The sequence below is a fragment of the Nylanderia fulva genome, unplaced genomic scaffold, assembly GCF_048542155.1.
Source record: "Nylanderia fulva isolate GAGA-0341 unplaced genomic scaffold, ASM4854215v1 Scaffold17, whole genome shotgun sequence".
Classification (NCBI taxonomy): domain Eukaryota; kingdom Metazoa; phylum Arthropoda; class Insecta; order Hymenoptera; family Formicidae; genus Nylanderia; species Nylanderia fulva.
The window spans coordinates 2,297,304-2,312,588 of NW_028189945.1; the positions used below are offsets into that span (position 1 = coordinate 2,297,304).

The 15,285-nt window shown below is 37.8% G+C and overlaps 2 protein-coding genes and 1 pseudogene across 2 annotated transcripts; all 3 read right to left on the minus strand.

Annotated features, from left to right (window-relative positions):
- Nucleotides 1–1,537: 1,537 nt before the first annotated feature.
- LOC114938334 (uncharacterized) lies at nucleotides 1,538–4,731 on the minus strand. The gene is made up of 2 exons (XM_029312234.2): nucleotides 3,648–4,731; nucleotides 1,538–2,445 (listed from the first exon to the last, which is right to left on the minus strand). The coding sequence occupies exons 1-2, from the start codon at nucleotides 4,447–4,449 to the stop codon at nucleotides 1,634–1,636; spliced, it is 1,614 nt and encodes a 537-aa protein (XP_029168067.1). The 5' UTR covers nucleotides 4,450–4,731; the 3' UTR covers nucleotides 1,538–1,633.
- Nucleotides 4,732–9,904: 5,173 nt separating this feature from the next.
- On the minus strand, nucleotides 9,905–12,698 carry LOC114938337 (uncharacterized). The gene is made up of 5 exons (XM_029312237.2): nucleotides 12,336–12,698; nucleotides 11,891–12,032; nucleotides 11,279–11,422; nucleotides 11,012–11,163; nucleotides 9,905–10,427 (listed from the first exon to the last, which is right to left on the minus strand). Exons 1-5 carry the CDS (start codon nucleotides 12,422–12,424, stop codon nucleotides 10,202–10,204), a joined length of 753 nt encoding a protein of 250 aa, XP_029168070.1. The 5' UTR covers nucleotides 12,425–12,698; the 3' UTR covers nucleotides 9,905–10,201.
- Nucleotides 12,699–13,410: 712 nt separating this feature from the next.
- LOC114938218 (uncharacterized) lies at nucleotides 13,411–14,806 on the minus strand (annotated as a pseudogene).
- Nucleotides 14,807–15,285: the final 479 nt, after the last annotated feature.

The window sequence follows — 15,285 nt, forward strand, 5'->3', positions numbered from 1 at the left end:
CATTGCTACGAGTAGTTTAATCTTTAACAGACAATGCTGCTCTTATCAATCGTTTGAAATTATTATAATTAAAAAAAGAATTAATTTGATAATTAAATCGAGATAATATCGTTTTAATAATTTTAAACGGACAGTTTTGCTAAAAGTATACTCATATTTCATTATCATAATTAAAAACTTTATGATATTCATAAAATTTAGCTCGCATACCTCGTAATTACGTAAAAGATGTTACTTTCGATGTTCATTATTTAGATTTATGCACGAAACACGGTCTTTTCAAAATTATGCGCGGTTTCACGGTCTCTCGAGAAAAATACCACATTATAATGCAGGTGTGAGACTCCTATTGACGTTGCGTACCTCATTAGTCCCTTTCAGAAGACTAGTCGGAATGGGTAGGATTCGTCGTGAAAAGAGGGAGGATTTCGCACGACTGATGCGCACAACTGATCGCCAATACCGTAAATAGATTAACGTGTCCCCGGGATATTCACTTGACATTTACTTGAGAAAACTCATCTTTTATATACAGACATTAATTTCGATCACATGTATAAATGCATGTTTTTTCTCGCAAGTAAAGAAAATATTTATAAGTTATTTACTCGCAATTATATAATATTCCGGATTTATTATAATTAGTGAGGAAAAGACATTAGAAAATGTATCACTTGTACATATTTTTTCTCACGATCAGAAACATATTTCTCAATAATTTACTATTATTATTCCTCAGCGGGAAAGAGATGTTGGAGTTTATAGGGCCTCGAAAAACTTTGAAATACGTCATCTCGACGGATCAGCCGGTCGCGATCACTCGCGTGTTTTCGCAACGAAGGGTTAATGAACGTAATACGTAATACGGTGGACGTTGGTAAATTTGGTCAACTCCGCACCCTTTCATGAAGGGTGCGTCCAGCGACCAGGACAACGCACCCTCCCATATTGCGTCAAGCTTCGACGTGACGCGCGCATCTGTGATCCTTCTTCCCTGTGTGTGTGTGATTGTTCATGCTTTTTAATCACGAAGAGAGGAAAACACACGGCGAGAGTCTAGAGAGATCAGCTGTCGCGGCAGAATATAATCGCGTTTCCGTCGTGACGTAGATATAGGTGAGGCGCGCACGCGCTAATAACACTAATTGTATACCGATGTATGGCTTCGTTAATTAAAGAGCTTGCCTTGGTTTGCGATAAAAATGGAGATATCTTCAAAGCTAAAAAAATATATGTCGAGAGATAGATTATTTGCCGCGGTTAATTTTCATGAATTTTTCACTTCGCGAAATGATAACGAATTATAAAATCGTCGTGTCGATCTTATCGCGTTAAATACTGGTGATTATTTTATTTTAAAAATTGATTTAATTTTTAATGAATTCTCTAAACTCAAAAAAATATATAATTGTTAAATGATTTCATTCCGTATTAATGATTAAAATGGAATCTGGGGGATGCCGGAGAAGGACATTGTCGGTTTTTTTTTTTTTTTTTTACGGTAGGGAGACAAAAAAATGCGCGAAACCGCGCCGGGTTACTGAAAAAATACCGTCGCTTTTATTCTCTATTTTTAATAAAATTATAATCCTTACGTCTCTCTATAAGCGAATCAAATCGCAATGGGTTCTCGTCAGCCGAAGAAGGCGTCGTCGCTGGATCCCTCGGGCGTGCAATTCTGTAGCAACGACGTCGGGTTCGACATCTCGCTGACGACGTCGCCGACGACGCCGTTGCCGCCATTTCCGGTTCTCGGGGGCTTCACGTCCTGGCCTTGAGCAGACGTGTCGTAGACGCCGCGACTCCCCGTCTGTTGCTGTTGTTGTTGCTGCTGATTTTGCGAATTGATCTCGTTGTAGACCAGCTCCTGGATCTTGAGCCGAACGAACATCTGCCTGTCGAGAGGCAGACTCCTCAGGGGATTCCGGACGCTCATGAGGAAGTGATAGGTGTCGTCCTCGTCCTCGGAGCCCATCGCCAGCCTCTTCTGCAGCGACTCGTACCGCTTCCGGTCCACCTCTATTCCATAATCGTTATCGATCGCGTCCATGAGCGTCCGCTTCCGGCCGAGGATCTTGCTCATCTTCGGCGGCGGCATCACCTGGTGCAGGCCGTCGTCGTTGGACAGCAACGACTGGCAGGAATCGCCGTCCAGGTCGTCGAACTGCGTCTCCTCGTGGCCCTCGAGGATGTCGATTTGCGGCTCGATCTGGGTGCCGTCGGGCGACGAGCGCAAACCGATCTGGCCTACGCAGTTCTGCGACAGGGCGCAGCCGATCACTCTGGAGTTCATTTGGTCCCGCAGGAAGAACAGGCTCTTGAACCAGACCCACTTGGAGTCGTGCTCGGTGCCGCCGACACCGTCGCACTTACCCCGATAAGTCTTCTTCAGCTCGTTCCGGAAGTTGTCGCGCAGGTGCTTCCATTTGGACTTGGCCACGTCAGCTGGAACCAAAAAGAAACACGTGTTTCTATAATGCAATTTGTGGATCAAGAGGTCTGTTCAGAGTTGATCTTCTGTACTCCTCATTGGAAGGAAACAAGATGAACTCTGAACTGTTATCTGAAACTTGAAAGCTGGAAGATACACGGAAGAATTGGAAACCTAGTGTTGTGCGAGTCAACAGAGAGAATGATCGATGATGAATGAAACTGGGCTCAACTGGAACCAAAAAGAAACACGTGTTTCTATAATGCAATTTATGGATCAAGAGGTCTGTTCAGAGTTGAGCTTCTATACTCCTCATTGGAAGGAAACAAGATGAACTCTGAACTGTTATCTGAAACTTGAAAGCTGGAAGATACACGGAAGAATTGGAAACCTAGTGTTGTGCGAGTCAACAGAGAGAATGATCGATGATGAATGAAACTGGGCTCAACTGGAACCAAAGAGAAACACGTGTTTCTATAATGCAATTTATGGATCAAGAGGTCTGTTCAGAGTTGATCTTCTATACTCCTCATTGGAAGGAAACAAGATGAACTCTGAACTGTTATCTGAAACTTGAAAGCTGGAAGATACACGGAAGAATTGGAAACCTAGTGTTATGCGAGTCAACAGAGAGAATGATCGATGATGAATGAAAGACTGGGCTTGTAATTTCCATCTCTTCGACATGTTTATTCCGCGCGCACGTGGGTGACACGCTTGCGAAAAGGAAAAAAAATGTGCATCGACCCAATCTCGCATACACAGTGGCATCAGCGTGCGACCTGGCGGTGATTCGCGCGAACTAGCAGTCTGCCTCTCTTTCCGGTCGGAGCTATCGACCTGTTTCCGGCGAACAGGTCCTCTCGGACAGCTTCGATTCCTCGTACTCTAACAACACACATATCCCAAAGACGTTCAGAGTACAACCTGAGGCTGATCGAATGTCCTCTGGCTATCCTCTGGATATCCTCCAAAAGTCTTTCTTCGGGAGTACAATGTACGAACTTGGCGACCAATCGACTCGTACTCGGCGTATCCCACCCATCGACCAATCTCGCGAACAAACATCTCTACACGTGCGCACATAACACGCATATGCAAATGTATTTACAAGGACGAATGCGGTTGGAAAGAGGAAGAGAGAGAGAGAGAGAGAGAGAGAGAGAGAGAAAGGAGTCGCATCATCATTCATCGAACGGGGCTCTCTCTTACTCACTCGACACCTCGCAGGCCCTCGCAATCTCCCGCCACATCTTCAGTATGACATCGCGATTGTGATAGTTGACATTCTTCTGGTCCCAGATCGCGGGTCTCGCGTGCACCTCGCTGATGAGCCGCTGGAGGTCCATCGTCATCGCGCTCCTACGTCCGCCGGCGGCGTTGCATCGCCGCGGCGAGCCGCGTTTGCCGGCGCGTCGATTGAGAAGCGTGACGGTGCTGGAGGTGGTGCCGACGGAGGAGGCGGCCGCCGCGCGCGTGCCGCTTCCTCCTCCGACGCGCGGCTGACCGACTTCTCCGCTGAGGACAGCCGCCGACGAGGCGTGCTGCTGCTGCTGCTGCTGCTCCGAGGAGGAGGCGGCGAGGTGGTGGCGGCTTCTCGGTTTATCGACCCGCGCCACCACCGAGTTATCCGACAGCCCCGCCGCGTTGTTGTTGCCCTCGGCGACGTCGTCAGCGTCGGGCTCGAGGTCGACGCAGACGGCCGGATTGCTCTCGGCTACGTTGTTGCTGTTCCCGCCGGCGAGGACGCTGCTCCGGGTGGAGGACGCGACGCCGGTCGCTTCGTCGTTGCTCGCGGGAAGCCGCGTACGCCTTCTCTTCTTCCTCTTGCGTCTGGCGACGCGGCAGGTGGTGGCGACGGCGCTCGAGGTAGTGGCAGAGGCGGTCGTGGAACTGTTCCCGGGGACGACGCTGCTGGTGGTTGCGGTGCTCGCGGCGATGCCGAGCCGAGCGGACGAGCGTAAGCGGCACGAATCCAGGGCTATATCCTCGTCGGCTCGTGCGCGCGTGTCGTCCATGCACGCGCGCGAGCCAGCCGGAAAGGACGCGGCGCACAGATACGAGCCGAGACGATGATCCTTGATGATCCTGATGATCCCGCGCGTGAAGCGACGACTTTCGAAGACGGGGATGAGAGCGATGCTGGGTCCTCGTCCTCGAGGCGAGAGGATCCAAGACGAGAACGCGGAGCGGGTAGAAGCGCACGCACGCACACACACGCTCCGGCGATGTAGTGCTCCTCGCGCGCGGCGCGGCCAGCCGCGAGGCCTTCGGCTCCGCTCGACCCCGGCGCTCGGCACCGCTCGGCACCGCTCGATTCGACTCGGCCCGAGCGGAGCCGCGCCGCGCCGCGCGGATCGCACGCGTGCGAGAGGAGGGACGACCACGCCGAGCGAGTAAATTCTACCAGCGGCGAGCGAGAGCAGGGCCGTGCGAGATGTTTCGGAGCGGACGATGACAGGACGGACTTCAGCATCATCGAATTAGCGCATTTTAATCAGTCCCCAGCAGCGAAATTTTACTGCTTTCTCCAGCTTCCGGAGACTTCGTGGAAAGCGATTGTCGCACCGAGAGAGAATGCACTTCGTGACGATGAAATCACTTTAATAGCACACCATATGCGAAGGACATTTTGAGGATATCCAGAGGACATTCGAACATCCTCGGGATGTCTGTGCTGTTAGAGATTGAAGTAATTAGTTTTATAAGATCAACTATCATGTTTATAAAAATTTTTAATTAATTAGGCAAAGTAATGCAATCGGAGATGTTCCTTCCTGGACATATTCTCGACCTTCATCAGTTTGGTTGATATCTGCATGGGGATATTTAAATTCCGCTTGGTCAAAAAAATTTTTTTTTTTTTTTTTAATCTCCCGGAAAAATTGCCGAACGAGCAATGCGTATTTCGGCGAAATGCCGAAACGCGCCTTGGCGGATCCGCTACTGACAATGGCGCGCGGCTGCAGTCGGCCTCTACAAAGCGGCGCGGCGCATCCGCTCAGCTCGGCTTTATCCGCGCCGCGCCGAGACAAACGCGCTCGGCGTCCTCTCGTTAGCGCGCCTCCGCTCGACCTGGCTCGGCTCGATTCGGCCGACCTCGGCATGGGCCGTGGCAATCCGCATAATGTCCAGCATCCAATCCGCAATTCGGCGGCTGGACCCTTCTGCGGTCGAGATTTCTCAGCTCGGAGGCCGGAATGAAAAAGTTGCTCGACGCGAATAAAAATTGGAAAAAAGTTATTCTCGAGAATGATTTATAATTTATATTTTTTGTGTGCGAATGGAAATTAAAATCGGCGTAAACAATTATATAATTATTTAATTATATATATATTGTATTTTACACCGGAGAGAATTTTCTCTTAGAATTTATATCTTGAAAATCGGAGTAATTGTGGGACAATTATGGTATTGGAAGAACTTTGTAAGAGTTTCTCTGATTAATATTTACCACACAGTAAAAAATGTTAATATGTATACATAGTAAAATTAATCGAACATATTTTATATCTTTTTGTGGCAAATTATTAATATTTTTGATTGTGGTAAATATTAATCAGAGAAAGTCTTATAAAATTCTTCCAACACCATATATTGTCTCACGATTATCATAATTTTCAGGATAAATTCTATAAGATCAAATGCTCTCTCTGCGTATATAATATATACATATATTATAGATATTAATATATAATTATATAATTTTATAATAAATGATAATACAATTTTGAAGATATATCTTTTCGTATATCGATGATAGATTGAAATACAGATGGATTGATGTTTTATTTTATATATATATAAGACGTCATGTAAATATCGCGAATTACTAGGTTCGAGAGATTGTTCCTTAGTCGTAACTTAGATACTTTGAATACTCTGATTAAATTGTCGCGTCCCACTAAATCAATTGAGCGTAGAGCGCGAAAATGACAGACGCTCGACAGCGCGCAGCAACTGTGCAAATACGAGTTAATTTTGTTCATTAATAGAGACACAGCGAAGCCGAGACGGCGGCACTTCTTACTTTACTCCCTCACTTAAGTAACCTTGTTCCATACAATCTTGTGATTCGCATTTCTATTAATAGTAGCTTCGATCACGAAGTATTCAAGGATCTATGCCGATATGTATAAAGGATTCGCGAATTCGCGCGAAGTCTGATGCGAGAAGCATACGTGAGAAATCGAGATTTATTTTCACGCCGTTGTCTGAATTTTATATTTTGCCAAGGTGATATAAGATCCTGGAAGCGAATATATAAACGCGAAAATCCACACATGATTCGGAGGAAAAATTCACGATACTCTGACAGGCATAAAAAAATGTTTGACGTATAGAAACACTTAATTTTATTTTAAAATCCAGGCGGAAGATCCTTTTTTCGGAGCAATTTTCTTTCGATGTCCAATTCGGAGGTAACTAATTTCCCTCGAACTCGACATCAGCGATTGTCATAAAGCGCGCGCAATTTGTCTGCGTGTTTACTTTCGTATATAATATCTCTCAGTCTCTCGTCTGAGCTTTATATCTCTCCATTTTGTCGCGCTTCCTCGAATTTTCCTCATACTAATCAGCGCCCAAGTTGAAGCAATCTGTCGACGTGTCTCATATCAGTTTCCGCCTAGTCGGCAAATACAAAGAGAAAACCGAAGGAAAAGGAGAAAATCCTCGCTAGTTACATCTGCTCTTGTCTCCAAACGCTCGCGAAACGTTTCGGATTAATAATACCGCGCCTGAATGTGGGCTCAACAGCTGAGCCAGACTCTGATTTGCACCAGCATGATTCCGAGATAAAGTTATATACCTCTTTCTTAAGACTGCTACTATCACACGAAACTTTGACACTTCAAATTGAAAGGCACTACAAAATATATTTAATTATTATATCTCGACAATCGAAAATTAATCCTTTAAACTACGCATTAATATCTTCAAGGTATGAACGTTTTCTCATAATTGCGAAAAGAGAGATTCATCTTATTGAAGAAAAAAATAACTGTCCAATGACGGAGAGAATTTTCTCTTAGAATTTATCCTGAGAATCATGATAATCGTATAGGACAATATTGGAAGAATTTTATAAGAGTTTTTCTAATTATAATATTTACCAGAATAAAAAATATTAAATATGTACGTAGTAAATTTTATTATGTAAAAATTAATCAAACATATTTTATATTTTATTGTGGTAAATATTAAGAGAAATTTTTATAAAATTCTTCCAATATCATATTGTTCCCCGATTTTTAAGATATCAATTTTAAGAATAAATTCTCTCTGTGTGAAAACTTATAATTTTATATCCATAATGGATGCTGCTAATTGAATCGTGTAACTATCTCTTAACCGTCAAATTATCGTAACTGCAATGTCAAACTCAATCAAAACTCTACGGTAGAAATCAGATTTCTGACAACTTTCCGTAAATTTGATGCATCAGCGATATCTGCGCGACGCGGCATAGCAAGCGACAATGCAGTTCATAATCCTTCGGCATGCAGGTATCACGATCAATAGTAGGCAGCGACGTTGGATGCTAGATACGCAAAGACGGACAATAGCGTGGTTTGCTCTTGGTTCGGCTCTATATAGAGTATCTGATCCAGTATGTGAAGCATATGTATATAAACCAGATAGGCATGCCTCGGCATCATCGCGGATAATGCAAGCATGCGTCTGTCGCGAATCGTCAACCTCTCGACAACTGAGATATTACGAACCGTTGCGAGTTTTCAAGCTAAAATTCCCAAGACTGGCGAATCTTCAAATATACATACATGCATACATGTCGCTTTCCTTTATGAACAAAATTTATGAACATTATATAATAATAATAATTTAGAAACACACATTCTTCGACATTTATGGACATTATATACAATAATTTATAACCGCACAAGTCCGATAAAAAGAGAAATAAATATTTTTATAGAAAAATATATATCATATCACATATATGAGAAGAAGAGGATTTGATAAAGAAATGCATATACAGATTTACATTTTGAATGTTGTTTTAACAATACATATATGTACGAGTATATATTAAGAGACTAAATGTTATACTACTCTATGAACGTCAGTTAAATTTACACGGCTAAATAGAAGCTTCTGTGTGTATCCAGTATTCAGGTACATACACCTGGTAACAGGCAACCTTCGCCGCATAAGCGTATTAATGTACAATGCTCATTAGGGTAAAGAGATCAGCGCTATTAGAATCTTGCAAGTTCCTGGTATTAAATTAATTCATCTTCATCAATAAAATGCAATGATAAATGAATAGCGCGCGTTACGTGAAAAAGATCAAATTACATTAAATTAATTATCAAATATACATTTAATATAAAGATATTAAAAAACAAAGCTTCTCCTCTATGAGGAAGCAATATATGTATTATAAATATATATTTTAACATATATTGTTCACAAAATAATTATTATCTATCCTCTCTTTCTCTCTCTCCCTCTATCTCTCCGTACTATTAATATATTGCGACTTCCATTAGAAATTTTCAGTTCACTGATTCAAAGATCAAAAGACATCAATAATCGACAAGAGCAATTAGATATAGGGGGATGGATAAAACGAGGTATCGGAATATTAGTATCAGCACACCTGGCATTATCGATCTAGTGATCCGTGCTCGCGATATCCGCGCAATACTGTATGTATAAACAAGAACGTCGCGTACAATCCTCGCGATATCCCCAGAGACCACCCCGTGTACTTTCATGGAGCCATCTCTATGCAGATTGCGCTATAGCCGGCTTGCGAGGTCGATGATACAACGGCGCCAAGATGCGACGTGCCCGGGAAACTTGGCCAAGTTTAATAAGATTAAGCGACACGAGTTGTGCACGCCAAGTTGTGGCTTAACAATGTCGTAAGTAATGCATATTGATCGATACTTTAGATAGGCTCGTCACTCGCCTGTCGAAACTACCGTAGTTCACCTCTGTGAATACGGAATGCATCGTAAAACATTTTTCGTAAAATATTTCTCTCTCTCTTTCTCGCTCAATTTTATAGACTTGTGAATTTTATCGTGATAATTATATTATTCATAAAGACATTTCCTGGACAGATTTGACCGTCAAGATTTACAATCAAAATATCATTTATCAATGATCATTATCTTACAAAACATTAAATCGCGTTTATCATTGCAGTGTATTGTCGAATGATAAAGATAAAAATATTTATTAATGTTATGCATTATATCGGATAAGAATTTATTCACTTTCGAAAATATTTTATATTGACAAGTCAATTAATGTTAGAAAGAACATCATACATCTTTTTGCGTATTACTTGCGATTTATTGAAATAATGAAATGCATTGTAAAAATTAGTGTTTTATTTTTGGAATACAAAATAAGAAAAGTTCAATAAAATAACAAAGATTAATAGAGTTATACAAAAAAAAATTTATTCTCAAAGTAAGAATTACATATATACTATACTATACATATATACTAGATATATACCACAAAATCTTTCTTAACAAATATTATATCTTGTACTTGTAGGCTAAATTTATTACATTTGTTTTCTTTACAGTCTTTCTTTGCTTTGTGTTGTAAAATAATGTATTTATTTTATTAATATAAAAATAATTCTCATTTTATGTCTGTATTTTTGAATTAGGTATATCTGACTCTTTAGAGGATTCCTCTCTTAAAGTAAAATGATTCTTTTGATATTATGAATGTTTCCTATTTTAGAAAAGAGTGTTCTAAAAATAAGAACGTATAATTTTTTTAGCACTTATTCAAGTTATCAATCCAATTGTCTATATCTCCTATCCAAGTCAAATTTGGCCGTGGAAACTGGTTATTCCACTCATCGATTTTTTCATTGAAAATTTCTAGGGAACGCTTCTCAATGATTGTCAATATACGATTTTTGAAAACTCTTGTGACTGCTTTAGTCAGAGTGTTTAAAATAGGATCTAAAAGATGACCCTCAAATTTGATGTCCAATTTTCTGTGAAAAAAATCAATTGTTTTATCAAATAAAACTATAGGTATAAAATTCGTGTTTATATAGCTTACAGTGTGTTATAAATAGTACAATTATACATTAAATTAAATTTGGAAATTCGTAAAATTAACTTATGTATGTATTATATTAAAAGTTTTTATACTCTTTATTATTGCGCGACAAATAAAAAATACTTCATTTAAAAAATACATCGATAATTAGATTCGAAAATCAGTAAAACGCAATCTGTAAGAGTTGAAATAAAGTTTGACAATAGATTTTACAAAGTAATTATTGTTTTTTTTTATTATCGATGATTATCTGTAATTTCAGATACCGTATTGTTATCTGTTTGCCATTTTGATCCTGCTCACCTGTTCAATATTGCAAATTTATCGTAGTCGCGAAAACAATTTGTTATCACCGTGAATCGATGTAATGTGATTTATGACATCGAGAATTGATAAACATTTCATCGATATCGATCGCGCTCGATATTTATGTGATCGGATTCTTTTTCTATATGTTTCGTTTCTCGTATGTCTACGCACGAAAGGTATAGAAAAAATATAAAAAATAATATTTACCTAACATCAGAAAACTTGAGGGAATCAAGATATACATAATAATTAACCATATCTATCCTCGCTACGATATTAATGTCCAGATCGTAGAAACGACCATATGTATCACCAGTCCTTCCGAGCAAGAGGACTCTGAGAGCATATGCGTAGCTGCACTGAAAATTATACAAATAAACGTTAACAAATATACTTTTTTAAAACTTGTTTTAAAAATTGTTGCAACGTTTTAATATTGATTAGCGTTATATTGTGTCTGTCTCGTTTTCTTACATCCAACACGTCAAATCCAAGATTCATATCCAACGTTAGCACTTTGTTCTTGTATATTCCAAGTATTCGTTCGGTACGTTTGATTGTTGATAAATTTTGCAATATTCCTTTCGTAAGCTCGACCACGATCTTTAATTTTCCAGGCTAAAATATTATATATATACATATATCGGGTGTTAAAAAAGTGTTGCATATGCCATTTGATAAAACATAGAAATATAAGAATAAATGTCTAATATAATTTTTCAATGCAATTAATGGTTTTACCGCAATTAATTATTCTAATCAGTCAATTTTTAGATATAAAATGTAAAATACTTGTGAAATATTTAATTTACGATAATATTACTTTAACACTTTTATGCACAGAATTGAAAATTGAATATTTCACAAGATATTTTACATTTTATGTCCAAAAATTTACTAATTACAATAATTAATTGCGGCGTAAGTATTCATTGCATTGAAAATGGTATTATATATATATATATATATACTATTAATGAACGGATTTATTAATGAATGGATAATATGAGTTTTTTCTATTAAAATTAGAAAATATGACAATGAGAAAAAAACAGAATCTATTATTAATTGAATAATTATACTTACTAATACTGGCAAAACATCTTCGGTCATATTTGGTACTTTCGCTGGATCTAACCCATTTTCTATAATAAGTTCACGTATAACCGGTAGCAATTCATCAATTTTATCATCAAGGATCACTACTTTTTCTCCGTCACGTGTAGTACTGCACAATTTAGAAATGTGTCAAACGCTTCAGTCATAACTCGTTCAAATCGAATTCAAAGCCATATAGTTAACTGAGTTAACTTTATGATCGTAAGAGAAAAATTTCAAAATTTGTTTGAAAAAAATTTAAAGAGTGCATCGTTAAATCAATTGCAATTCGCGCGATGTTAAAAATATTAAAAGATCGATCGCTACTAATTAAATTCTCGGTAATTTAATTCTCGGAATAAAGTTAAGTAGATAGAAAATAAACTAGAAAAATTACGTGAAATTGCGAAGATTTATTAGCATATAAACTTACACACATAAGTTTTTCTCTTTGAGTGCAAGCTCGCTCAGCACCAGTGCTACGATTGAGAAGAGAAATATCAATTGTATTCGACCAGCCATGATTGCACTGACTATTCAACTACTGGGCGATTTGACAATCTTATACCTATTTTTATTCTCAATCCCTATCATTTGATTATGTCTTATCTCCCAGAAAACAATATGTTATCAAAAGAAATTTATAAAGTAGGGGAGACCGGGGCGAAGTCGGCATCGGTACGAAATCATCATTATAGTTATCTCGAAATCTATGTTATGTGAACTCGTTGTTAATATTATAACTGCTATTTGTGCAACCGGCGTGCGAAAAGTCGCCCTTTACGCACATAATGGAATTTTAGAAAGGGCTCCCTTTCCACGCACCGGTCACACAAAATATCGTAACATATGTGGGTCATAAATCTGCCGATCGTGCGGATTGTCACACTCGGTTTTGCCTCGTCCGCCAAACTTTCGCACTCTCGACCGATTTACGATTCCTCGCACTTGTTAGCTAATATACTATAAATAGCACGTTTGCTAGAGACTCTATAGACATCATATAAAAAGACATCATAAAAGAGCTCTTCTGAAAGATATCTTACAAAAAGATTACTTCGTGATATCATTTCTAAAGAAAATTAATTCTCTAAAAAGTTCTCTTCAAGAGTTCATCCTCTCTGTAATGCTCACTGGGCTGTTTGATTTTAACCGGTAAGGATAGCGTGTATATATTTGAGTATCACAAAGCTAAGATATATTTCGTAATCTATAGATTACCAATTTGTTTATAATAAACATTATCACATAAAAATAGGTACAAATTGGAAATTTCACCATATATCAATGTAGATATATAAGGGTATATGCTTATAAATAAAATATATATAATAAATAATTATACATATAATAAAACGTGTAATATATATTTAAAAAAACATAGGATATATATATATATATATATATGTACAAATAATATATTATATTAGAACATTAAGTTAAACGGTTCATTTAAACTTTTCTTCAATAAATGATATTTTAAAGTATAAATCAACTTTTTACGCGGAGCAAATTTACGATTTACCTATTTCATTCACGTCCTATTTCAAGTACGTTCGAATCGCATTCAAAGCTTCCTCTCGTACGGTGGTTATAATCGTATTCTTGAAGAACGGAGATATAATATTGACGATAGCTGTGCTTACCCAATTCACTGATCCGTTCTTATTTTCGACTGTCACTTTAATGCGACTATAATAATGAAATATTAGATAATTATCTATATTGTAAAATTAATATTAGCGCAGATATTATCTTATGCTATATGTAGCTATATATATATATATATATATATACATATAGCATAAGATAATATCTGCGCTAATATTAATTTTACAATATAGATAATTATCTAATATTTCATTATTATAGTCGCATTAAAGTGACAGTCGAAAATAAGAACGGATCAGTGAATTGGGTAAGCACAGCTATCGTCAATATTATATCTCCGTTCTTCAAGAATACGATTATAACCACCGTACGAGAGGATGCTTTGAATGCAATTCGAACGTACTTGCAATCGAGCTGATCTTTCTACTTTTTATTTTCAGCTCTTCAAAAATAATATAAGAAAAGTTGTGGATTATACTTTTCTGAGCATTATTTTGTCTAAATATTTATTTTATTTTATTTACTTAATTTATTAATTATATTTATTTGCAAGTGATATTACATGTCACTATAATACTTTATCACGACTTTTTAATATTCAAGCGACGTATGATTACATCGTAAACCTGGTCTTTGTAAATCTAAAGGGTCGCGTTAAAGCTTCAGCGGAAAATGTACGCGCTATAATTAACATTATATATATATATAGCTACATATAGCATAAGATAATATCTGCGCTAATATTAATTTTACAATTAACAGAAATTACCTAGGAACTTGTAAATCAAATTTCTTGAAGGCCAATATATAATTTGTGTTGTTAAATGTAATGTTAATTATAGCGCGTACATTTTCCGCTGAAGCTTTAACGCGACCCTTTAGATTTACAAAGACCAGGTTTACGATGTAATCATACGTCGCTTGAATATTAAAAAGTCGTGATAAAGTATTATAGTGACATGTAATATCACTTGCAAATAAATATAATTAATAAATTAAGTAAATAAAATAAAATAAATATTTAGACAAAATAATGCTCAGAAAAGTATAATCCACAACTTTTCTTATATTATTTTTGAAGAGCTAAAAATAAAAAGTAGAAAGATCAGCTCGAGCTACCTGTAAAAGTTTGAATTCAAAACCAGTGTCTATCTTTAATAACCTGTGTGCGTAACTTCAGGTAGCATTATTGGGACGCTCCAAATTCGACAAACTTTTCAAGATTCCCGACTCCAAAATGAGATCGGCTTTGTATATCTTTGTATCTGGAAGATTCGCATTTCGCTCGTGACAAAATTAATAACAGCTCAAACATACTTCCATCTTAATAAAATCGGTATCGGATAATTCTGATGATCAAATATGATTGATCGAAATCTAACAAAATAAAGTTCGTATAGTTGAGTAAGATGTTTAGTTGTTTATCGCTGCGACTACATTATCTGAATGGTTGCAACATGAAAATATCAATAAGATCAAGATCTTTATAGAATGTAAAACAAATATCCTTACAACTAAAACAATGTATACTTTAGTTTTATTTTATAAATTCTTATTGTTCGTTCTCTTGTTAATTCTCTTGAATTTTCAACATATATATGACGCGATTTAAAATTGCCTTACGTACACTTAAAATTGAGAATAACCAATTTTCGATTTTAATTATAACATTTTTGCATGTTTTGATTTGTTAAAATAACGAAATGCATCGTAAAAATTTGTGTTTTATTTTTGGAACACAAAATAAGAAAAGTTCAATAAAATAACAAAGA